Source organism: Neoarius graeffei, chromosome 18 (assembly GCF_027579695.1).
Source record: "Neoarius graeffei isolate fNeoGra1 chromosome 18, fNeoGra1.pri, whole genome shotgun sequence".
NCBI lineage: Eukaryota > Metazoa > Chordata > Actinopteri > Siluriformes > Ariidae > Neoarius > Neoarius graeffei.
Genome location: NC_083586.1, coordinates 57,086,819 through 57,112,083, shown reverse-complemented (window position 1 = coordinate 57,112,083; position 25,265 = coordinate 57,086,819). Strand labels below are relative to the sequence as shown.

At 40.5% G+C, this 25,265-nt stretch overlaps 1 protein-coding gene across 4 annotated transcripts in view; it reads left to right on the top strand.

The window, feature by feature from the left end:
• Nucleotides 1–25,265, top strand: part of meis1a (Meis homeobox 1 a) — an 80,689-nt gene that overhangs the window by 43,255 nt on the left and 12,169 nt on the right. For 2 of the 4 annotated variants that reach the window (XM_060899066.1, XM_060899063.1), the window contains 5 exons: nucleotides 485–561; nucleotides 12,363–12,421; nucleotides 12,933–13,022; nucleotides 15,263–15,345; nucleotides 20,067–21,489. In XM_060899066.1, the coding sequence (XP_060755049.1) occupies nucleotides 485–561; nucleotides 12,363–12,421; nucleotides 12,933–13,022; nucleotides 15,263–15,306 (270 nt within the window). In that variant the 3' untranslated portion in view covers nucleotides 15,307–15,345; nucleotides 20,067–21,489. Of the gene's footprint in view, nucleotides 1–484; nucleotides 562–12,362; nucleotides 12,422–12,932; nucleotides 13,023–15,262; nucleotides 15,346–20,066; nucleotides 21,490–25,265 lie in introns of those variants that run through there. The other 2 variants (XM_060899065.1, XM_060899064.1) reach the window with 2 other exon arrangements.

Sequence of the window (25,265 nt, the reverse complement as noted above, 5' to 3'; positions counted from 1 at the left end):
CCCGGAGAGGCTGCACAGGGAAACGAACAAGAAAGCCATGACGAAGACAACTTTAATCTTAGAAATAAAAAAGCCATATAATAAACTCCTTATTAACCTCGCTTGCTCAGTCTTTACGGGAAAATATCAGCTCGAGGTCTTTTTGTACGGACCGAGCTGTAGACCGCGGTCTGATATTTTCCTGTCAAGACCGAGGTTAATAAGGAGTTAATAATGACCTCGACTTCATCCGTTATTATTCGCTGATATTAACTTCACCTTCAGCGAATAATTGTTAAATAACCCAGTTTCTTGAAATGTCAGAAATCCGATTGCAGCTTCAACGTCAGGAATTTCACCACTGGATTCAACATCCTGTATCGGAGAACGCTATCAGATAATGGTCATATTATTAGTGTGTACAGTATGTTTACACTCCTTTTTAAAAATCTGTTCAACATTCAGTATAATTTGTATAATTCTCTGTTCTCTCTTTTTGCGTTAGCACCCATACCCTTCAGAAGAGCAGAAGAAGCAGTTAGCTCAGGATACGGGGCTCACCATCCTCCAGGTCAACAACTGGTGAGTGTGTTTTTAAGTGTAAACACATACTGACACATCTTAAAGTCACACATTTTGTAAATTCGATTTAGTTTGTGTTTAGCCATGCTAATAGTTCATGCTAGTAATGCTTTACTGTGTATAGAGTGATGCTAAAACTGGTTTTGCGTTCGTATTCTTTTTATACAAGACTTGGTGGCGATGATTTAGCTAGCCTTAGCTACCGTGTTCCAGTACGTATTTTCCAGTTGCTTAGCAACAATATTTCTTTAACCACTTGTCTACGTATGTCTTCACCGTCCCACGTCGTAAAAAGAATTTTGCGAGATTCAGTGGAGCACACCTTTATTCTTTTTCATTGTAGTTCTGCGTTCCCTTGGTGACCGGGATATTGTAGAATTTTTCCAGATCATTCTAGAATGCAAACTTTTAATTCAAACACGACAGATTCTTCTTCAGATCTAGTACGTTCCCTTGGCAATAATGTGCCAGATTCCTTTTTTCTTTGTAGTTCTGCGTTCCCTTGCCAACAGTGACCATCTGGAATGTTTCCGTGTCAGTCCACAATGCAAATTTCTTTTGAATTTTTGTTTGTTTGTTCCCCCCCGCACTGTAGTTCAGAGTTCCCTCGTTGATGGTGACTTTAGAGAACGTTGCCAGATCATTCAAGAGTGTTCTAAAGTTAAACTGGAATGAACAAACAACACCCCCTGCCCCATGGTGACACTCTAGAATGTTGTTAAATGATTCGAGATTGCAAGTTGAATTTTTGAACACCAAATTTTTTTTCCTTCGTATTTAAACGTTCCCTCGATGATGGCAATGTTTTTCAAATGCTGCCAGATTATTCTAGAATGCGAGTTGATTTGGAAAGTGACAGTTTTTTTCTGTTGTAGTTCCAGTTCCCTTGCTAGATAATCTAGAAAGCAAATTGGATTGGAACACACCAACATTATTAAGTGTATTTATGTGATCCCTTGGTGATGCTAACATTCTAGATTTTACCCAGGTCGTTCTAGAATATAGGTTCAGTTGGACGCAAGTTCAGATCATTCTAGAATGCAAGTTGATTTGGCAAGTGACCGCTTTTTTCTCTTGTATTTTCAGTTCCCTTGCTAGATAATCTAGAAAGCAAATTGGATTGGAATGCACCAAATTCTTCAGTGTAGTTCCATGTTCCCTTGGTGACACTAACATTCTAGATTGTCCCCAGGTCGTTCTAGAACACAGGTTCAGTTGCTATGCACCAAAATCATTTTCATTGTAGTTCCATGTTCCCATGGCAACTTCAACATTCCAGATTTTCTACAGGTCATTCTAGATTGCAAGTTATTTGGTATGCACCAAATCCTTCCATTGTATTTCCATGTTCCCATGCCGACACGAACGTTCTAGATTGTCCCCAGGTCATTTCTGAAATGCAGGTTCAGGTGCTGCACACCAAAATCATATTCATTGTAGTTCCACGTTCCCGTGGTGACACTAAAATTCTAGATTGTCCTGAGGTAATTCTAGCATACAGGTTCAGTTGGTGCACACAAAATTCTTTTTCACTGTAGTTCCATGTTCCCATGGCAACTTTAACATTCCAGATTTTCCCCAGGTCATTCTAGAATGCAAGTTTATTTGGTATGCACCAAATTCTTTTTGATTGTAGTTCCATGTTCCTGTGGTGACACTACCATTTTAGATTGTCCTCGGGTCATTCTAGAACACAAGTTCAGTTGGCGCACACCAAATTCTTTTACATTGTAGTTCCATGTTCCTATGTCAACTTTAACATTCTAGATTGCCCCCAGGTCATTCTAGAATATGGATTCAATTGGTGCGCACCAAAATCATTTTCATTGTAGTTCCATGTTCCTGTGCTGACTTCAACATTCTAGATTGTCCCCAGGTCGTTCCAGAGTGCAAGTTTTAGTTGGTATGCACCAAATTCTTTTTCACTGTAGTTCCATGTTCCCTTGGTGACATTAACATTCTGGATTGTCACCACGTCATTCTAGATTACTGGTTCAATTGGTGCACACCAAAATCATTTTTGTTGTAGTTATGCATTCTCTTGGTGATGGTGATGGCAACAATCCAGAATGCTGCCAGATCTTTCTAGAATGTGCCTTTGCAAGGCAACAGTGTGGTCCATTTTCAGAACAGGTGAGGGGCGGCACGAGGAGTGCAAACAAGCACTTGTCAAATTAAACAGAATTTTCACAGTGAACAGCTGGACTGGTTTATTTAAACACACACACACACACACACACACACACACACACACACAAAGGCTGACCGCTGCATAACCCCACATTATGGTGAGGCCAGGGGGACGTTTTATGACGGTGCGACCCATGTGTTTTTAACTTCTGAGGTTCAGCAGCCCAAGTGTTCCTCACAACACACATGAATTAATTTCTGCCCTGAACTTGAATTCAGTAATTAATTATACAGGTTCAGGATTTGTTCAGTACATGACTTTTTTTTTTTTATTTTAAAAAGATGAATATTATGAACTCCAGTCACGATGCGTGATGAAAGCATAGCGCTCGACACTTGTGTCGTGTAGCGTGTCTGGGTGAATAACCTTCATCCGTGTCTCTGTGAGAGCGCCTCGAATAGCTGTAGCGTATTTACCGCGTGCTTTGTATTTATGGTACATGCTTGCCGTGTGAGTGTGCGGTGTGCATGTGTATATGATGAGGAGGCAGAGCCTGGTGCTCGTAAAACCCAGCCTCATGGTGTGAAGCGAGGGGGTCAGCCAAGGGTCAAAATTTACCCCTAAAAGAGGGGGCAGGATTTGTAACCGTATGGGGTTCTGTTCTCAGCTCTGATTGGTCACTGGACAGGTGGCGTGTCCTAACGGAGCTGATTTATTAGCAGTGGTGCTGATCTGGGGTCAGTCAGTTTTAATATTTATATCCCTGATAATACAATGACAAAGGGCACTAACCTTAGCGTTGAGGTAATACCCTGAAGCGTACACGTTTTGTACATTTCAGATCTTTTACATAGAAAGGTGCGTGAAGTGCAAAGCTTTAAAGATTAGCCCTAAAAGAGTATTACAGTCCTTTTTTTTTTTTTAATTGAAATTAAATCACGCTAAAGGTAAACTATATCCACATTTCCTGGTACATATTAACAGTACCAAAGATAAGGGTGACAAGGAAAGGTTCAGTTTAGTACCCTAGTTTCTGAGAGACACTGAGTGAGATCTGCTTTAGACCATTTCAAATGGAAACACAGCTCCTGCTCACGTTAATGCTCTGAATCTCATTTAAAGTCAAGGACACCTTTTTTTAATACTTTCAAAACGGATTCATTTATCCTCCATAAATTATTTGAGCGTTTCCATTTCTGGTGCGTAACCTTCATTAGCTCAGCGCCGGCCATTTGTGCCGTCCGACCCCCAGCTTTTTTTTTTTTTTTTTTCCAAGGGAACAGGAAATGGAACTGTGTGCCCCAAGGTCAAACAGTGGGGACATAAATCATGTACGGACCCAGAGCACTGGCACCTTCAGGTCAGAGGTCACAAGGGGGTTTTTAGACTGAGGAAGACCAGAGCTGCACCTCTGCTCAGTGTGCGCCGTCAAAGGGTCGCAGAGTCAAAGGGTGAAAGGTCAAGCACTGTAGGGGAATAGATACTAAAAGCATTCTGAGGCTGTGCCTGTACATCGACATCTCTGACATTAAAGGAGGTATTTTTATGCTTTTTTTCAAACTAATCCCTGTTCGGCGCATCTGCAGTATGTGTGTGTGTGTGTGTGTGTGTGTGTGTGTGTGTGTTACATGGACTACAGGCTCCACACACATCTTATATTTTTGAATTAAACTTTCAAAACAAATTTAAACATACAACTGTAACACTTTGATAATAGTTTTATTATGAGATAAATTTTTAGCAAAGATATGGAGGTTAAAAAAAAATCTGCAAAATACAGACAAAACAACATTCGTCTTGCGTCTTGGGTTCGAGAATAGACCTTTCACGATTATTACATTTTTTCCAAAAACTAATTTCCATACAAACTATTAGAATGTAATAAGTAGTATTAATAGTCATAATTATTAATACCTTTATGCCACTCTTTGGCTTGATGGCCATATATAAGTTACATACAGTACTGTGCAAAAGTATTGGCACCTTTTTTCCATACAAACTTTTTGTTATAAATTTCTATTTTATGACTTCTACATTATCGAATCAGTCCAAAAACATTTTAGAGTTCCAAACGTTTATTTTTCCATCACAAAATTAAATGTTACAGGGGGGAAAAAAAAAGTTTATGTATCTGATCAGCATATTACAAAATAAGAGACCACGTTTCAGATTAAAAAAGAAAACATAATGAAGGCTACTTAAAGATTTTTGCTGCAAAATTAAATGAAGCGACTGTGACGGTCAAAGTGTCCAGAAGAACCGTGGCTGGTTCTGTAAGATGCTCAATAAAACCTACAGCTCATTTCCGCATAAAACTGCACTCACTGGACCTGAGACTTTTCTTTTTAAACCCAAAGGGTCGTCTCACACCAAATATTGACTTTTGTTTAATTTATTATAGCTTACTATTACTGTTTATTGTCTTTTTTTTAAATATTGAAACATTTTCATTTAAAAAAAAAACAAAAACATGACACAAAGGATAGGAAATATATTGAATGTGTTACTGATGCACACGGATGAATAATGAACCATATTCTACATTAAAAAACTAATATAAATAGATCATGTACTATAACACCAGGCTATATGCTTGTCATCAAACACAAATTAAATAACGTCTGTCGATAATGGTTCAACTCAACATAATAGCTGCATTTTAATTTTATTGTTTTTCAGACAATTCGACCACGCAGTATTTTACATTATTAAACATACAGGACACTTTTTCGATGGAATAAAAACATGTTCTATTCCCTTCTAGCGGGTTTCATTCATTTGGTTCGATAGCATGCAATATTGTTAGCATATCGCTTATCCTACGTGTATTACGTCACTCTACCCAATGGAGAACGAGCGTTGAATATGGTTTACGATATTGCATAGTTGTCAAGACAATGTGATGTCACACGTCAGCGATGTAAAACTTCCGCGCTAGCAAGCGACTGCTGACTTTGACTATATGACTGCCAGGTTTGCTTTGTTAAATACAGAAGATTTTGAGAGAATTTTGAAAGAGACGCGTTGAACACCTGAAAGGAATGTGTATGCATACTACTACTACTACTACTACTAATAATAATAATAATAATACAACCCCAATTCCAAAAAAGTTGGGACAAAGTACAAATTGTAAATAAAAATGGAATGCAATGATGTGGAAGTTTCAAAATTCCATATTCTATTCAGAATAGAACATAGATGACATATCAAATGTTTAAACTGAGAAAATGTACCATTTTTAAAGAGAAAAATTAGGTGATTTTAAATTTCATGACAACACCTCACAAAAGTTGGGACTAGGCCATGTTTCCCACTGTGAGACATCCCCTTTTCTCTTTACAACAGTCTGTAAACGTCTGGGGACTGAGGAGACAAGTTGCTCAAGTTTAGGGATAGGAATGTTAACCCATTCTTGTCTAATGTAGGATTCTAGTTGCTCAACTGTCTTAGGTCTTTTTTGTCGTATCTTCCGTTTTATGATGCGCCAAATGTTTTCTATGGGTGAAAGATCTGGACTGCAGGCTGGCCAGTTCAGTACCCGGACCCTTCTTCTACGCAGCCATGATGCTGTAATTGATGCAGTATGTGGTTTGGCATTGTCATGTTGGAAAATGCAAGGTCTTCCCTAAAAGAGACGTCGTCTGGATGGGAGCATATGTTGCTCTAGAACCTGGATATACCTTTCAGCATTGATGGTGTCTTTCCAGATGTGTAAGCTGCCCATGCCACATACACTAATGCAACCCCATACCATCAGAGATGCAGGCTTCTGAACTGAGCGCTGATAACAACTTGGGTCGTCCTTCTCCTCTTTAGTCCGAATGACACGGCGTCCCTGATTTCCATAAAGAACTTCAAATTTTGATTCGTCTGAGCACAGAACAGTTTTCCACTTTGCCACAGTCCATTTTAAATGAGCCTTGGCCCAGAGAAGATGTCTGCGCTTCTGGATCATGTTTAGATATGGCTTCTTCTTTGAACTATAGAGTTTTAGCTGGCAACGGCGGATGGCACGGTGAATTGTGTTCACAGATAATGTTCTCTGGAAATATTCCTGAGCCCATTTTGTGATTTCCAATACAGAAGCATGCCTGTATGTGATGCAGTGCCGTCTAAGGGCCCGAGGATCACGGGCACCCAGTATGGTTTTCCGGCCTTGACCCTTACGCACAGAGATTCTTCCAGATTCTCTGAATCTTTTGATGATATTATGCACTGTAGATGATGATATGTTCAAACTCTTTGCAATTTTACACTGTCGAACTCCTTTCTGATATTGCTCCACTATTTGTCGGTGCAGAATTAGGGGGATTGGTGATCCTCTTCCCAGCTTTACTTCTGAGAGCCACTGCCACTCCAAGATGCTCTTTTTATACCCAGTCATGTTAATGACCTATTGCCAATTGACCTAATGAGTTGCAATTTGGTCCTCCAGCTGTTCCTTTTCTGTACCTTTAACTTTTCCAGCCTCTTATTGCCCCTGTCCCAACTTTTTTGAGATGTGTTGCTGTCATGAAATTTCAAATGAGCCAATATTTGGCATGAAATTTCAAAATGTCTCACTTTCGACATTTGATATGTTGTCTATGTTCTATTGTGAATACAATATCAGTTTTTGAGATTTGTAAATTATTGCATTCTGTTTTTATTTACAATTTGTACTTTGTCCCAACTTTTTTGGAATCGGGGTTGTAATATAGGCTGGCTTTTTTCGTGGTCTATCAGATACACGACCATTCAAAAGTTTGGGGTCACCCAGACAATTTTGTGTTTTCCATGAAAAGTCACACTTTTATTTCCCACCATAAGTTGTAAAATGAATAGAAAATATAGTCAAGACATTTTCCTGGCCATTTTGAGCATTTAATCGACCCCACAAATGTGATGCTCCAGAAACTCAATCTGCTCAAAGGAAGGTCAGTTTTATAGCTTCTCTAAAGAGCTCAACTGTTTTCAGCTGTGCTAACATGATTGTACAAGGGTTTTCTAATCATCCATTAGCCTTCTGAGGCAATGAGCAAACACATTGTACCATTAGAACACTGGAGTGAGAGTTGCTGGAAATGGGCCTCTATACACCTATGGAGATATTGCACCAAAAACCAGACATTTGCAGCTAGAATAGTCATTTACCACATTAGCAATGTATAGAGTGGATTTCTGATTAGTTTAAAGTGATCTTCATTGAAAAGAACAGTGCTTTTCTTTCAAAAATAAGGACATTTCAAAGTGACCCCAAACTTTTGAACGGTAGTGTATATTCCATTCAGCTACTCATCTTTGGCTTGTTCAAGATCATGCTAGCTGAATGGAATATATTTGATAGACCACAGGAAAAAAAAAAAGCCAGCCAATGTTATTTAAAAATTGAATTGTAAACGTGTATTTTTCGCATTTAAATCACATGGATGCGATCAAAATCACTGTGCCAACACGTATCATGTCTTGGAGCTCCGTCTCCATGTTTAATTGGAATGAAATTAAATGAAAACACAGAGCATTCCCATTCGTGAATAAAATCACTTTTATTTTGCGTAACACTGCAAAGGAAACTTGCTGAGCTGGAAAACTGAAACTGGTGTGTGTCCTGTGTCTGAAGCCACTTTATTATCCCCCACCACGAAGTGCACAGGGGGATGTATGGTAGGAATGGAGTCCGTCTGTCCGTCTGTTTCAATCTGGACAAGTTTTCTCAAAAACTACATGCGCTACATCAGTGAAACTTTGCGTGCTCATATTACTGGTCATGATTTAAGTTGAGTTCGAAAATCAGTTACGAAAAATTATTATGCATGGTGGTGTAGTGGTTAGCGCTGTCACCTCACAGCAAGAAGGTCTGGGTTCGAGCACCGCGGCCGGCGAGGGCCTTTCTGTGCGGAGTTTGCATGTTCTCCCCGTGTCCGCGTGGGTTTCCTCCGGGTGCTCCGGTTTCCCCCACAGTCCAAAGACATGCAGGTTAGGTTAACTGGTGACTCTAAATTGTCCATAGGTGTGAATGCAAGTGTGAATGGTTGTTTGTCTTTATGTGTCAGCCCTGCGATGATCTGGCGACTTGTCCAGGGTGTACCCCGCCTTTCGTCCGTACCGGTAGTCAGCTGGGATTATTGGTATCTGAGATTTTCTGAATAGACCCAGTTCAGCTTTTTCGTCCTGATGATGTCATCACTTGTTGATTAGAGGAGCCTTGAGTATGAAAAAGAGCATAAAGATGACATCAGGGTTCATAAATCCAACTTTTTTAATAGATTTTTTTTTGCTAACGCTCAGCTTAAATCTGCTTTAATGTGGCCAGAATGCTATTTCAAGAAACTTATTTCAGACTCCATCCATGTGAGTGCAAAAGTTTTCACCCCCCTTTTTTTTGGAATGGAAAAAAGTAAACAGTATGTCTAGTTCACGACATGTTTACAATCAAATAACTTTACAAGATGCGAAAAATGAAATGTGGGGAAGTCGTGTAACCAGGCTACAATGTGAAATCTACAGGAAAATAGTTTGAAAAGGAGGGGGTTTTTTTTGGACCTGCTGTCTCCAGACCTGATCAGAAAAAAATGCAGATGTAAAGGCAATTTTTTTTTGCTTCTGTTAGTGAAACATGAATTTCACATGAGAAATGTGCACGTGTGTTTTATCGACACTTCACGTTATATTTCAGATATTTTTAAATGTAGTTCATGTTTTTTTTTAACCGTATGATTTCTATAGATTAATTTTGCATGTTAATTCACACAATCACACATGAAATGTATGTCATTTTTACATACGGGAATTGTTACTTGTCCTTATTAACTTACTAACCCCAACATACTCAATGTATTGCTGTTATAAATAACATTTTCTTTTGTCTTCATTTTGTTATAAGGGTGCACAAACATTTGCACTTAGTTCAGATGAAAGACAGGAAGTGCAACTCAGCCTTGACCTTCTCTGGCACATTTGATATAGTTCTTTATTAAAAATTCATATTAAATTGAATGGGCGGCACGGTGGTGTAGTGGTTAGCACTGTCGCCTCACAGCAAGAAGGCTCTGGGTTCGGGCCCAGCGGCCGATGGGGGCCTTTCTGCGTGGAGTTTGCATGTTCTCTTCGTATCTGCATAGGTTTCCTCCCACAGTCCAAAGACATGCAGGTTAGGTTAAATAGTGACTCTAAATTGACTGTAGGTGTGAATGTGAGTGTGAATGGTTGTCTGTGTCTATGTGTCAGCCCTGTGATGACCTGGCGACTTGTCCAGGGTGTACCCCGCCTTTCGCCCGTAGTCAGCTGGGATAGGCTCCAGCTTGCCTGCAACCCTGTAGAACAGGATAAAGCGGCTAGAGATAATGGATGGATCGATGGATATTATCCCCTGCCATGAAGTGCACAGGGGGATACAGGAATGGAGTCTGTCTTTCCTTCCGTTCGTTTCAGTCTGGACAAGTTTTCTCAGAAACTACATAAGCGACATCAATGAAATTTTGTGTGCTCATATTACTGAAGAAAGCTGGGTAGCGTTTTATGAAAGTGTCCTAGTACTTATGAGATCATAAGTCAATATTAAAGCAATGGGCTTATAAGGTCGTAAGTGTTGAGAGGTCTTCATAAAATGCTCGTGGCGGGGGATGGTGATGACCATGTCATCTTGTTTAAAAATAAAATTGGATGAAGATTTCACAACCCCCCCTTTTTTTTTTTAAATTGATGGAATTCAATGACTGCCCTTAGACTTTCATTATAATTGAATATGGTAATTGAGTAAAGAGCTTTTATGTTCCTTTTCTTAAAGGAGAACTGAAGGCAAATTTTTTTTTATTATCAAAATTCTATTTCTCATTTTATTAAATACCGGAATGCATGTTTGATCGCTATTTTGTCGCTGCTATAGCAAGTTATGAGTGTTTGAAATATGCTCTGTAATATATCAGTCCATATGTCAAAGCGATGGCCGTAAACGAGATTCGTTGCGACCTGTGCCAGACATCGTAGGATGGAAGTAAAACGTACAACGGAAATCAAAGCGACCGACATCTGCCAACGTTGTCAAAAGACGCGCGCGGCCTCTTTCGAATGCTGACGTAATCAAGCCGGAAGTTTTGTTTGTTTTGATAGCAATCTGGAAAGTTTGAAAAAAGTCGGCAGTAATCGTCATTTAAACTCGTTTTTCTGCAATATTTCGTTTGGAAAACAGTTTTCAAAATGGCGGCGCTGACACTTCACATTTCGAAGTCTCGCACAAGTCTCGTGAAGATCGCGCGGATAAGCGACGCCTGCCGTGGACCAAACGAACTAAATTCAACACGGCTAAAAACCGAACAGGCTGATAAGTATAATATTTAATTGCCAATACGAGTCATGATATAAGGTTACTAAAACCGAAAACGTCATTGAATAACACGTTAATTAAGAAATAAAGCAAGTTGGGGGCGTCGTGGCTCAGGTGGATGGGGCGCCGTGCCATGGGTCCGGGGACCCGGGTTCGATTCCGACCCGAGGTCACTTCCCGGTCCCTCCCCATCTCTCTCTCCCGCTCGTTTCCTGTCTCTGCACTGTCCTATCCAATAAAGATGAAAAAGCCCCAAAAAATCTTTAAAAAAAAAAAAAAAAGAAATAAAGCAAGTTTAAAAATGACTTCAGTTCCCCTTTAAAGCAATGGGCTTATAAGGACATAAGTGTTGAGAGGTCTTCATAAAATGCTCCTGGCGGGGGATAGTGATGACCATGTTGTTTTGTTAAAAAATATGATTGGATCAAGAATTCACAAAAAAAACTTTTTTATTTTTATTTTTTTAATTGAGGGAATTCAATGACCGCCTTTAGACTTTCATTATAATTGAATTTGGTAATTGAGTAAAAAGCTTTTATGTTCTTTTCTTAAAGAAAATGCATCCAGATTCAGTCGAACAACATTCTCCTGTTTGTCTGTCTGAGGAAAGTCTTTCCCACTTTCAGGAGAGGTTCCATGTAGAACCTCTTTAAAAAAACAAACAGTCTCCTGGGAGGCTAATGTGTTCTGTGTTGGTGTGTCCATTGTATCATCCCTACACTCCTTTCCTATTAACTTCCCTGTTGTTTAGGATAAATAATTGAACACTAAGCTGCAAATCTATGAGTTCAACCATCCAAAGAAACCATTTTTTTTCTTCAAACGTATACTATAGATACATTAGACGGCCCATATGGACAGTTGAAAGTCACACTTGGAGGACGCTCTGGACTCTTACAGTAATGCTTTTATGGCTGAGGACTACAGTTGACTTGCTAACTTTAGGACTGCAGTTGTCATGAACAGTTTTGCACTCAAGTTTCCATCAATGAAGAGTTTATAACATCAACGAAACTGACTTCATGTTAAAACTGTTCTCATGCTATCTGTTATCACCCAAATGAGGATGGGTTCCCTTTAGAGTCTGGTTCCTCTCGAGGTTTCTTCCTCATGCCGTCTGAGGGAGTTTTTCCTCGCCACCGTCGCCACAGGCTTGCTCATTGGGGATAGATTAGGGATAAAATTAGCTCATGTTTAAAGTCATTAAAATTCTGTAAAGCTGCTTTGCGACAACGTCTATTGTTAAAAGCGCTACAGAAATAAACTTGACTAGATAATATTCGGTTCCTTGAAATCCAAGATATTCTGTGATGGGATGAATTGCGACATATAACCAGGTTGTTCTCGCTATATTTATCTCTCCAGGTTCATCAATGCCAGAAGGAGGATAGTCCAGCCAATGATCGATCAGTCAAACCGTGCAGGTACAGTAAGTCCACGCTGGCGCTTTCCTACTCTTGCTACTCCTGCACCCTCACGCACTTCCACTAAGTGGGTCCAATACAAACCAAAGATGTTAACAGAGTTCCAAGGGTCTTTATTAAGTGACGCAAAACGAATCGCTGAACCAAGTGATATATTTCATCCTTCTGTTCTCTCTTTTCTCTCTCGCTCTCTCCTTTTCTTCTGACTGTCTGTGTCTTGTTTCTGTTGAGCTGTAGTAAAGTTTATGGGCTGTGAGGGGGGTGTGCGGGTCGGGCAGGCTCCAGGCCGAGGTGGGGAGGAGGGCCGGGGAAGTTCAAAGGCATTTCTGTGGGTCTGAACTGCTGCCCTTATGCCAGTTAACCAGACACAGCTCACAAAACCCCATACGGACTGTACGCTAATGGGCTTCGGAGGGAGGGGAGCGGGGAACGGGGAATGCACCACTGGAACTCTACAGCGGTATGTATTTGATTTTTAGAAGGGTTCTGACCAGAGTGTATGTCATTGCAGTAGGTCACAGTGGGCCGTATACTCCTGACAGTCAGCCAATGGGAGGCTACATGTTGGACGGACAGGCCCACATGGCTGCCAGAGCCCCAGGTGACATTTTCAGTGCACATTATTGTACAGTTCACGTGTTTAAAGGGTTAGCGTGTAATGTTGAAAACTGTTCCTACTAGTGACCAGTAAGCGTTATATGCTTTCAAAGATACATTAGAATGTAATTTACAAAGTTTCAGCATAATGGATCTGGCTAGTTTCTTTATTTCCGGCATGTGTTTATGTTTTTCTGGCCCAGAAATTAGCTTTGCCTCTAGCTGAAACAAGCTGCTCAGCTTTCCTCTTTTACTTAAAAGGCAACACACGAGGAAATGTAGCTTTGTAGTTATTACTGCGGTTAGTATTCCCCTTATTTACTTCCTTAGTAACAGTCAACTTCCTTAGAAACAACATGAACTTCCTTAGATACAACATTAAATTCTTAAGCTGCTTTTACACAGGCTTGCACCCACTTTCCTTTGTGTTTACACGCTCACTCTCTATCGGTGGCAAACCAGAGGTTAGTCAGGTCAACACAAGAGTGTGCATGTGCAAATTAGTGATCAGAAGCAAAATGACGGTGACGATAAAAGACATGCTTTCATATTTTTTTCAACATTTTCACGGCTCTTTCGTGGAAGTTTGACAAGGAAAAGAACTCGAACTGACCATTTTATTTATTTATTTTTTTTCCCTGCTGAAGCGGTCTTGTCCGGATGAACGTTACGGCACACGCGTAAGTCCTTCCTACTTTCCACCGATTGTGTTTAGACTGTAAGCAGGAACAAGATGTTCCGGAACAAGTTGCACCACCTCGTAAAGTGGAGCAAGTTACACCCACCGGTGTCGAATTGTTTCGGATCAAATCGTGTTTAGATGGGCAGCTGTACCAGGGCAACTTATTCCGGGAAGAACTTGTTCCAGCACAAGTGCCCGTGTAAAAGCAGCTTCAGTTACAAGATCAGCTTCCTTAGTTACAGGAAGTGTTCCTTGGATACAAAACTAACATTCTTAGTTACAAGATCAGCTTCCTTAGTTACAGGAAGTGTTCCTTGGATACAAAACTAACATTCTTAGTTACAAGATCAACTTCCTTAGTTACAGGAAGTGTTCCTTGGATACAAAACTAACATTCTTAGTTACAAGATCAACTTCCTTAGTTACAGGAAGTGTTCCTTGGATACAAAACTAATATTCTTAGTTACAAGATCAGCTTCCTTAGTTACAGGAAGTGTTCCTTGGATACACACAAGATCAGCTTCCTTAGTTACAGGAAGTGTTCCTTGGATGCAAAACTAACATTCTTAGTTACAAGATCAGCTTCCTTAGTTACAGGAAGTGTTCCTTGGATACAAAACTAACATTCTTAGTTACAAGATCAGCTTCCTTAGTTACAGGATGTGTTCCTTGGATACAAAACTAACATTCTTAGTTACAAGATCAACTTCCTTAGTTACAGGAAGTGTTCCTTGGATACAAAACTAACATTCTTAGTTACAAGATCAGCTTCCTTAGTTACAGGAAGTGTTCCTTGGATACAAAACTAACATTCTTAGTTACAAGATCAACTTCCTTAGTTACAGGAAGTGTTCCTTGGATACAAAACTAACATTCTTAGTTACAAGATCAGCTTCCTTAGTAACAAGGTCAGTTTCCGTAATTGCAGGGTCAAATTCTTTAGGTAGATTTGATAGCATGAATTTGCCAAGCTACAGCGTTAACTTCCTTAGTTACACAATGAACTTCCTTAGTTACAGGATTACCTTCCTGAATTACAGAATCCACTTCTTTTGTTACAGGATTAACTTTCTTAGCTACTGAATTAACTTCCGTAGTTACACGATCAGCTTCCTTAGCTACATGCACCATGCAAGTTGCTCTTTGTAACGTTTAAAGGTTTTTCTTGCCCTGTAGGAATCGTATACCATGTTCTCTACCTGAGCAAACTGGGACTCACTGTGATAAACATTCCTGTGTAATTCCTGGATAGTTTCTTTATTTCAGGTGTCTGTGTAGGGTTTTTTTAACCCATAAATTACCCTCTCGTCCAGCAGAAACAAAGTTGCTCAGCTCTGTTCCTTTTCCTTAAAATGCAGGAAACCTAAATTCAACACGGGCTTGTCACTGGTTTTTTTTTTTAATTGCAGTTGTTATTCACTTTGCAGGCAGCAGAGGGCTCTGTATATTGCAAACTGCTGCTTTAAACACATTTACACACAACAGGTATTTGAATTGTACTAGAATGAAAGATTCGTTAGTGAATGATTCTCATTTTCTTTCTCTCTCTCTATTTATTTCAGGCTCACTGGGGATGGGGATGGACAGTCAGTGGCACTACATGTAACCAATGTCTAGTGCATCTTACCACCTAACTCGGTGTCAGGTAAGTCCTTGAATGGAAGGAGTCTCCAATGTCAGTGCTCTGTAATGGTCGGTAAGTTTCCCCACTGAGAAGGATTGTTTTGTAGGAGAAGCTTTTCTGAGTCCCAGTGAAAAATGATGAAGGAAAGAAAGGACGAGAGAGAGAGAGAGAGAGAGAGAGAGAGAGAGAGCTTGTTAGTGCCTCTGTGGGAGTACTGCTTTTCTCTCCCTCTTTATGATTTCATTGTATTCAAACAAATAAATTTGTCATATCCCATAATGCCCCATAATGCCCGGACAGATGACTTTCACCCCTTCTGCATGCAATCCACACAGCTCAGAGTTTACCCTCCTTAATCTCTCCTTGTTTTTTTCTTCACTTATTATTGTCTCAGCTGGGTTTTCTAAAATCCTTGACACAAACGTCCTGAACCTAGTTAGTGCTTGTGTCCTGCACTGATGTCACAGGGTGATATTGTTACTGCTCGTGCACTTACAGTGGCGATTAATGGAAGAAAAATTATTAAGTGATAACAGTCAGGTTTTGCTGTTGGAGCTAAAAGCAAAAAGAACAAGAGCTTATGTTCTCACTCACAATTTTCCAGCAACATTTAACGTCATGCTGGTGAGAAATCCAGAATGGAAATAGTGGAGACATTGGTGTTTAAACTCAAAAGTCCCAAAAGGCGATGCAGCTCTATGATACAGTTGTGCCGAGTTACAGCAGAGACTCAACTCGGATACTTAACAATCTACAGGGTGATGAGCACGATGGCGCTATCAGGACTCGACATCTCATCTCATTATCTCTAGCCGCTTTATCCTGTTCTACAGGGTCGCAAGCAAGCTGGAGCCTATCCCAGCTGACTATGAGCGAAAGGCGGGGTACACCCTGGACAAGTCGCCAGGTCATCACAGGGCTGACACATAGACACAGACAACCATTCACACTCACATTCACACCTACGGTCAATTTAGAGTCACCAGTTAACCTAACCTGCATGTCTTTGGACTGTGGGGGAAACCGGAGCACCCGGAGGAAACCCACGCGGACACGGGGAGAACATGCAAACTCCACACAGAAAGGCCCTCGCCGGCCACGGGGCTCGAACCTGGACCTTCTTGCTGTGAGGCGACAGTGCTAACCACTACACCACCGTGCCGCCAGGACTCGACATTAACTCTTTAATCCACTCAGACAAGCAGCAAGATTTTCCATTTGTCCTGATCATAACTTTTTTATTCCTATGTATTTACTAGTTCAGTGCAAAGAAAGGCATGAACAAGGTTTATCAAAAAGCAGGTATAGTTATGACCATCATTACACTTTAATGATTGACATAATTTTTTCAATAAAACTTTTAACTGTAACAATAAACAACAAGAGTGCTCTGAGAGCACAATATCTCCCGCTAGCAACTGTACCATAACTCTGGTAAAATGCGACTGAATTGAACGAAATTTGGAATATGTGTATTACCGACATATAACAAAGAATCCTGTCAAGTTTTGTGAAATTTGTCCAAAATTTGTGAGAGGAGTTGATTTCAGAAGGTGAGCACCCTTCCCAGGATGGACGGACGGACATCGCCACGACATAATCCCCCTTTGGGCGTTTCGGCCAGCAGGGGATAAAAACTTTTTGCCAAATTACATGTAATTTCTCCAAAAACTGTGAGGGAAGTTGATTCCAGAAAGCAAACACACCTTGATGAAATTGCCAAAGTACAAGTTTGTTAATAATCGAGGGCGTAACTCTGGGAAAATTTGCCCAAATTACATGAAATTTCAATCTGCGTATAACTGTCATATAACAAAGCCTTCTGCCAAGTTTGGTGAAATTCCTCCACAAATTGTGAACGGAGTTGATGTCAGAAGAACGTACACCCTCATGAAATTGTCAAAGTACAAGTTATTTAATCAAGGGTCAAAACTCTGGGAAATTTTTCACAAACGGAATTAAATCACAATATGCGTATTATCGTCATACAACAAGGCCTTTTACCAAGCTTTGAGAAATTCGTCCAAAATTTGTGAGAGGAGTTGATTTCAGAAGGTGTGCATCCTTCCTGGGACAGACAGACGGATGGACGGACATCGCCACGACATAATCCCCCTTTGGGCGTTTCAGCCAGCAGGGGATAAAAACTTTTTGCCAAATTACATGAAATTTCTCCAAAAATTGTGAGGGAAGTTGATTTCAGAAAGCGAGCACACCTTGATGAAATTGCCAAAGTACAAGTTTGTTAATAATCGAGGGCATAACTCTGGGAAAATTCACCCAAATTAAATTAAATTTCAATCTGCGTATAACTGTCATATAACAAAGCCTTCTGCCAAGTTTGGTGAAATTCCTCCACAAATTGTGAACGGAGTTGATTTCAGAAGAACGTACACCCTCATGAAATTGCCAAAGTACAATTTATTTAATCAAGGGTCAAAACTTTGGTAAAATTTTCACAAACAAAATTAAATCGCAATCTGCATATTACCGACATATAACAAGGCCTTTTGCCAAGCTTTGAGAAATTCGTCCAAAAATTGTGAGAGGAGTTGATTTCAGAAGGTGAGCACACCTTCATGAAATTGTGAAAGTACAAGGTTGTTAATCAAGGGCTGTAACTGAGAAAATGCGACTGAATTGATGAAATTACAATATGCATATTACCGACATATAACAAAGAATTCTGCCAAGTTTCGTGAAATTCATCCAAAAATTGTGAGAGGAGTTGATTTCAGAAGGTGAGCACCCTTCCCAGGACGGATGGATGGACTGACATCGCCACGACATAATCCCCCTTCGGGCCTTTCAGCCAGCGGGGGATTAAAAACTATCCAAAGCCCCATTATAGTGCATGTGTTGTTCTAACCCATTACCTGATCTGCAGTTTTAAAAGTTAGACTCACCCAAATTCAAAGCTTCTGGAGGAAATAAAGTTAAATCCTGATTAATCCAGTAAAACTTGAAGTATAAATTAAAGAAAATGAGTTGGACATGATACAGGTGACAGAATCACGCTGTGAATGAAAACAAACCATCAGTGAGTTCGGCACTCTTATAAAATTCCCATGAAATACAACATTTACAACATTTGCGATGGTTAATGTGAACCGTACAAAAGAGAAATACAATAAACGTCCTGAATGAAATGAAGATTCACCACAGATATTTATTTTATTGAGGTATTTGATCACAATTTCTCTGATTTCGATGAGTCTAATAATCTATAATGAAATATTACCACATGGTTATCTTTACATACACACCTGTTGTACACTGTAAAACCCGATAAGGTCACTGAGCTCAAAAATTTTACTGAAACCGATTACGTAAAAATTTTTGAGGTAAGTAACTTAAATTTTTTAAGGTAAGATTTCTTAAAAATTACACTATAGTTACACTTAATTGTAATTTTTAAGAAATCTTACCTTAAAAAATTTAAGTTACTTACCTCAAAAATTTTTATGTAATCGGTTTCAGTAAAATTTTTGAGCTCAGTGACCTTATCGGGTTTTACAGTGTACTCTACTCGGCTTCCCTGGAATTTCGTAAACAGTAGCACGGCCGGATCACTGAGGGGATTGAACTCATTTTGTTGGAACTTTATTGATGTAACTCTTGAATAATTACGATAAAAATGGTGATTTTTAACAAACATTCCTATCGTCCTGTCAGATGAGGATTTTGACAAACATTTGGTTGTCCCGGACAGTCGGACTACCATTAATGTTGAACCCCGGGTATTAGGATGGAGATTGATGCTTTGGAAGTTGATGTGTTTGAGCAGATAAAGAGTTGAAAGAACAGGGCAGACTAAAGGACTAAAGTGCCGCTGCATCGTTCTCTTTAGGTAAAGATCAAATGAAACTAGGGTTAAATCTCACTGCACCACTATCAACAGGAAGTCAAATATCATTCTGGTCTGTGTTTATTATTAAATCTTGATGATGAAGTAAATCATTCAGGGTGCATCGACCAAACAGCATTTCTAAACACGTCAGTATAACCCTACAGTATTTGAAGGTGTTTTGGGGCGGAATATTCCTTTAACTCTCTTTCCTTTTTGAAGACGGTTCCAAGTAGAACCTCATTTAAGAAGAAAGAAAACTCTAATTGGTTCCATTTCAGCACCAGAATACGTCTGCGCCCTTCTGATAAAATGTATAGAATCCTTAAAGGTTCTAATGTTATCTTCCTTCTGTAAAGAACCCTTAATCTTTGGAGAACCCTACATTTTCCCAAGAGCGTGGTCTGAACCTGAGAAGCGGTGACACAAGTGCCAGAGGAACATCTCAACTCAATATCTCAAGTTACATGTCATTACAATAAAGAGTGGCAAAGAAATTAATTACAATCTATATTTTTCACTCAACAACCAGAATAAACAGCAAAAAGTGATAAAAACAAAATATCGTGCGCCTCTTTATCGTTCTCTATGATCACTGGAAGGTAAAATGTCCTGAAAGCCAGAAGAACAACATGTAAAATCCTCCATGGTTTGTTTTCATTTTCATGCCGCTCATTAGGAAAGTCCCACAGCTGAAAATGTCGTGGTTTGGCTCTTAAAAATAGTGGAAAGACAGGCAAGTTTCTGAAAACATCATCTGTGTCTTTGAAGCAGCGTTGGATCCAGTACTGACCAAAGAAAAGAGGATAAACCCTGATATTTCTCTGTTCACTGTTTGTTTTCTGCTCCGGACGCTGAAACACACTGACTGCTTGCTTCGAATTTTTTCTTACAGCACCAAAGATGGCGAATCGTCAACGCTACAAATCCCAGAAGCCTGATAAATTACCTCTCCGTGGCTTAAGGAATGCAAGTGCCTCGCTGCCACCACAGAGACTGCTGCAGCAGGCCGTTACAGCCGTCTCGTTCAAAATGGCCGCCCCAGCTGGAGTCTGGCGATGACCGGGACATCAATCATAATGAGTCAAAAAAAAAAAAAAATCCCCAAAACGATAAAAAGTAAAATCCCTCCACTATTCTCAGGCTTACCTGCTGTAGGCCAGGAGACAAAGACTGAACTGTCTTAAAGGAGAATTACACGCAAATGTTAAGCCTCAAAAAAATATTTTATCAAAGTGTTTAAGTGGTTTTATGGTGTTTCTTTGTAAATTCTAGAGTTTAAAGGTTAGAGAGGCCCAAAAATGACCTCCCATAGACGGCTACGAGGATGCTCTTTACTACTGTTAGCATAAATATAATGATCAAAATCACGCTGTTGGGTTATTTTGTGATTTATTGATGTATTTACTGAAATATTTACCTCTGAATTGTGATCTATGTTTTGGCTTGAAAGCAGAGATTGTAACAGCAGCCTGGAGTTTATTCCTTCAACAAGACGTCCTTAGTTACAACGCCGGCTTCCTTAGTTACAGGGTCGGCTTCCTTAGTTACAGCACCAGCTTCCTTAGTTACAGGGTCGGCTTTCTTAGTTACAGCACCAGCTTCCTTAGTTACAGGGTCGGCTTCCTTAGTTACAGCACCAGCTTCCTTAGTTACAGGGTCGGCTTCCTTAGTTACAGCACCAGCTTCCTTAGTTACAGGGTCGGCTTTCTTAGTTACAGCACCAGCTTCCTTAGTTACAGGGTCGGCTTCCTTAGTTACAGCACCAGCTTCCTTAGTTACAGGGTCAGCTTCCTTAGTTACAGCACCAGCTTCCTTAGTTACAGGGTCGGCTTCCTTAGTTACAGCATCAATATCCTTAGTTACAGGGCCGGCTTCCTTCGTTACAGCGCCGGCTTCCTTCGTTACAGCGCCAACTTCCTTAGTTACAGGTCAGCTTCCTGAGTTACAGCACCGGCTTCCTTAGTTACAGGTCAGCTTCCTGAGTTACAGCACCGGCTTCCTTAGTTACAGGGTCAGCTTCCTTAGTTACAGCATCAACATCCTTAGTTACAGGTCCAGCTTCCTTCGCTGAAGCGCTGGCTTCCTTCGTTACAGCACCAGCTTCCTTAGTTATAGGGTCAGCTTCCTTAGTTACAGCACTGGCTTCCTTAGTTACAGGGTCAGCTTCCTTAGTTACAGCACCGGCTTCCTTAGTTACAGGGTCAGCTTCCTTAGTTACAACATCAACATCCTTCGTTACAGCGTTGGCTTCCTTCGTTACAGCATTGGCTTCCTTCGTTACAGCACCGGCTTCCTTAGTTACAGGTCAGCTTCCTGAGTTACAGCATCTGCTTCCTTAGTTACAGGGTCAGCTTCCTTAGTTACAGGGTCAGCTTCCTGAGTTACAGCACCAGCTTCCTTAGTTACAGGGTCAGCTTCCTGAATTACAACACCAGCTTCTTTAGTTACAGCACCAGCTTCCTTAGTTACAGGGTCAGCTCCCTGAGTTACAGCACCAGCTTCCTTAGTTACAGGGTCAGCTTCCTGAGTTACAGCACCAGCTTCCTTAGTTACAGGCTCAGCTTCCTGAGTTACAGCACCAGCTTCCTTAGTTACAGGGTCAGCTTCCTGAGTTACAGCACCAGCTTCCTTAGTTACAGGGTCAGCTTCCTGAGTTACAGCACCAGCTTCCTTAGTTACAGGGTCAGCTTCCTGAGTTACAGCACCGGCTTCCTTAGTTACAGGGTCAGCTTCCTGAGTTACAGCACCGGCTTCCTTAGTTACAGGGTCAGCTCCCTGAGTTACAGCACCGGCTTCCTTAGTTACAGGGTCAGCTCCCTGAGTTACAGCACCGGCTTCCTTAGTTACAGGGTCAGCTTCCTGAGTTATAGCACCAGCTTCCTTAGTTACAGGGTCAGCTTCCTGAGTTACAGCACCAGCTTCCTTAGTTACAGGGTCAGCTTCCTGAGTTACAGCACCAGCTTCCTTAGTTACAGGGTCAGCTTCCTTAGTTACAACATCAACATCTTTAGTTACAGCACCGGCTTCCTTAGCTACAGCATTAACTTTATTATTTATACTATTTAACTTCTTTAGTTACAGGATAAAGGATGAGGAATAATTACAATATTAACTTCAGTAGTTAGAAGATCAGCTTCTTTAGTTACAGGATCATTTTGGCATCGATGGAGGGAAAACCACCTGAAGGTATCTCTGTTACAGCTTGGCCAAATAGCAGTGGATGATTTCTGGACAACACGCTGACTTCTAAAGGGCCGTTCTCCAATGTTGTTGTGTTTGAAGGTTCTCCAGACTGCTGCAAATCTGTTCATGTGTCTCTGTAAAAATGGTAACCACAAAAAAAAAAAAAAAACCTTTTCAGATCATCGTATGTGATGAAATCTTTTTTGGCACATTGAGACTGTAAGGTTACATTTTGTAATTCATCGTTTCCCAAACGGGTGCTTGGGCTCCTCAGATGGCTTTGGGGATTGAGAGAGAGTCTGGGGAACAAATCGGTGTGGCTCGACTGCAACTTAAAGAATGCTGGGAAGAAAAACATCACAACCAAGAGGTAAAATAAAACCTTGGATAAGATTCATAGATAGATGTACAGGTGTTCCATCTCTTTATCAAAGACTCATTATGACTTAAGTGGTCCAAAAAAGCAGGATGTGGCCTGCTGCGATTTCTGCATTGACTCCCACTGAAGTGTATTGGAGGTCACTTTTGTGCTGTCTCAAATCCCAAAACATGCTGAATAAAATATCCATTTTGAGGTTTAACAGTGACCTTTAAGAAGTTAAAAACCAATTTCTCACCAGCAGCAGCAGGAGGACCTGAACATGTGGAAAAAAATGGCAAGGCCTGGAGAAGGACGTTGGGGGGGGGGGGCTTGTATTGATGGTACGGTTTGATTTTAGATGACATAGGCACTAAGCTTTCAAATGTTTTTAAGGTTGATTGTATAATTCTGTAGTGCTGCAAACACCAAATGCAACAACGTTTACCTTTACGAACATGGCGCAGATGCATCGATGTGTTAAAAATGAATGTTTATTGCGTTTCTTATGTGATCTGCTGCATCGCATATCTCTCGGTGCTCAAAGGAAAAAAGATGATTGTAAATGTTCTGGTTTGCATTGGTACACCATGTTCTGTACTTTCCGCACTATGTGTGTGTTTGTGTGCGTGAGAGTGAGTGTGTGTGAGAGAGTGTGTGTGTGTGCTGTTTTCATAAAACTTTTTACCTCAATAGCTGATGGCTGGGTTTTTTTTCTCTGATGGGTTTTGAGCAATAAAGTGACAGCACACTGGAGCTGGACGTGTGTGCCACCTGTAGGACGTCTCGGATACTGTGCAGTGTGAAGAGCCAGATGGTTAATATTTATTCATATGGCAGACACTCTTTTTTTTTTTTTTCCACTTAGTGGATAAAAGTGAGCTTGGGGGGGAAACCCAACAAAATAAACCTCAGTTCTGATCTGACAGTAAATATGTATTGTAATAAATAGTGTGATATTTTGAAAAACATATTATTGGCTTATCATACGTTGAATTTACTTCGATGTACTCTTCTTTTTTTTTTCCACTATAAAAAACACACTGTGTGAAATACACTTACAGTTATCTGTATCTGAGTAACGTCTATATTGAGTGTAAAAAAATAAATAAATAAAAGCAAACGTACGTCCTATAATAAGCATATCAGGTGAAAATTAAAATTCGATTAAAATGGCTTGAAACTGCTCTCATTGAATTCAGAATTGAATGCAGCACAACATACTTTTTACAGAATTCAAATGTTTATCCGTTCTTCAGATATTACAAATCGAAGATTGGAAAAAAAAAGGCTTAATTTTTAGAAAACCGCCATAATATTCTGTATGAGGGTCACATGGTCCAAAATGGGCCTCATTAACCAATAAGATCAAATGTTTTTTCTTCATAACATTTCTATTTTTCAAGACATTTACATGTAATGGAAATTGACGGCACATAGATGGTTGGATGCTGAATACAAAGTTTGAAAAATTAGTAAAAACCAATTATGCAAACTAGTATTTAATTAGTATTAATTATGCTAAGGCTGTCGCCTCACAGCAAGAAGGTCCTGGGTTCGAGCCCCGGGGCCGGCGAGGGCCTTTCTGTGTGGAGTTTGCATGTTCTCCCCGTGTCTGCGTGGGTTTCCTCCGGGTGCTCCGGTTTCCCCCACAGTCCAAAGACATGCAGGTTAGGTTAACTGGTGACTCTAAATTGACCGTAGGTGTGAATGTGAGTGTGAATGGTTGTCTGTGTCTATGTGTCAGCCCTGTGATGACCTGGCGACTTGTCCAGGGTGTACCCCGCCTTTCGCCCGTAGTCAGCTGGGATAGGCTCCAGCTTGCCTGCGACCCTGTAGAAGGATAAAGCGGCTAGAGATAATGAGATGAGATGAGTATTTAATTAGTATTAATTATGCTAAGGCTGTCGCCTCACAGCAAGAAGGTCCGGGTTCAAGCCCCGTGGCCGGCGAGGGCCTTTCTGTGCGGAGTTTGCATGTTCTCCCCGTGTCCGCGTGGGTTTCCTCCGGGTGCTCCGGTTTCCCCCACAGTCCAAAGACATGCAGGTTAGGTTAACTGGTGACTCTAAATTGACCGTAGGTGTGAATGTGAGTGTGAATGGTTGTCTGTGTCTATGTGTCAGCCCTGTGATGACCTGGCGACTTGTCCAGGGTGTACCCCGCCTTTCGCCCGTAGTCAGCTGGGATAGGCTCCAGCTTGCCTGCGACCCTGTAGAACAGGATAAAGCGGCTACAGATAATGAGATGAGATGAGATTAATTATGCTAATTGGGCAAAACGTTAAATCGGTACACTTGGTAAAAAAGTACTAAAAGATTATTTCTAATCCCGTCTTTGTGCTCTGTAGGCCTTTGTATTTCTCAAAAGTAGGGCCTACTAGTGTTTATATGAAAGAATATAAGTGATTATTTTGATTAATATTCACAGCTTTCAAGGCGAACCTCGAAAAAACTGTGTGGGCCACATCCAATAAACAATTCATATTAACTGAACTGAAACTGACACTCGCGTTTCTGACTTCTGGCTTTTTAAAATCTCAATATTTTAATC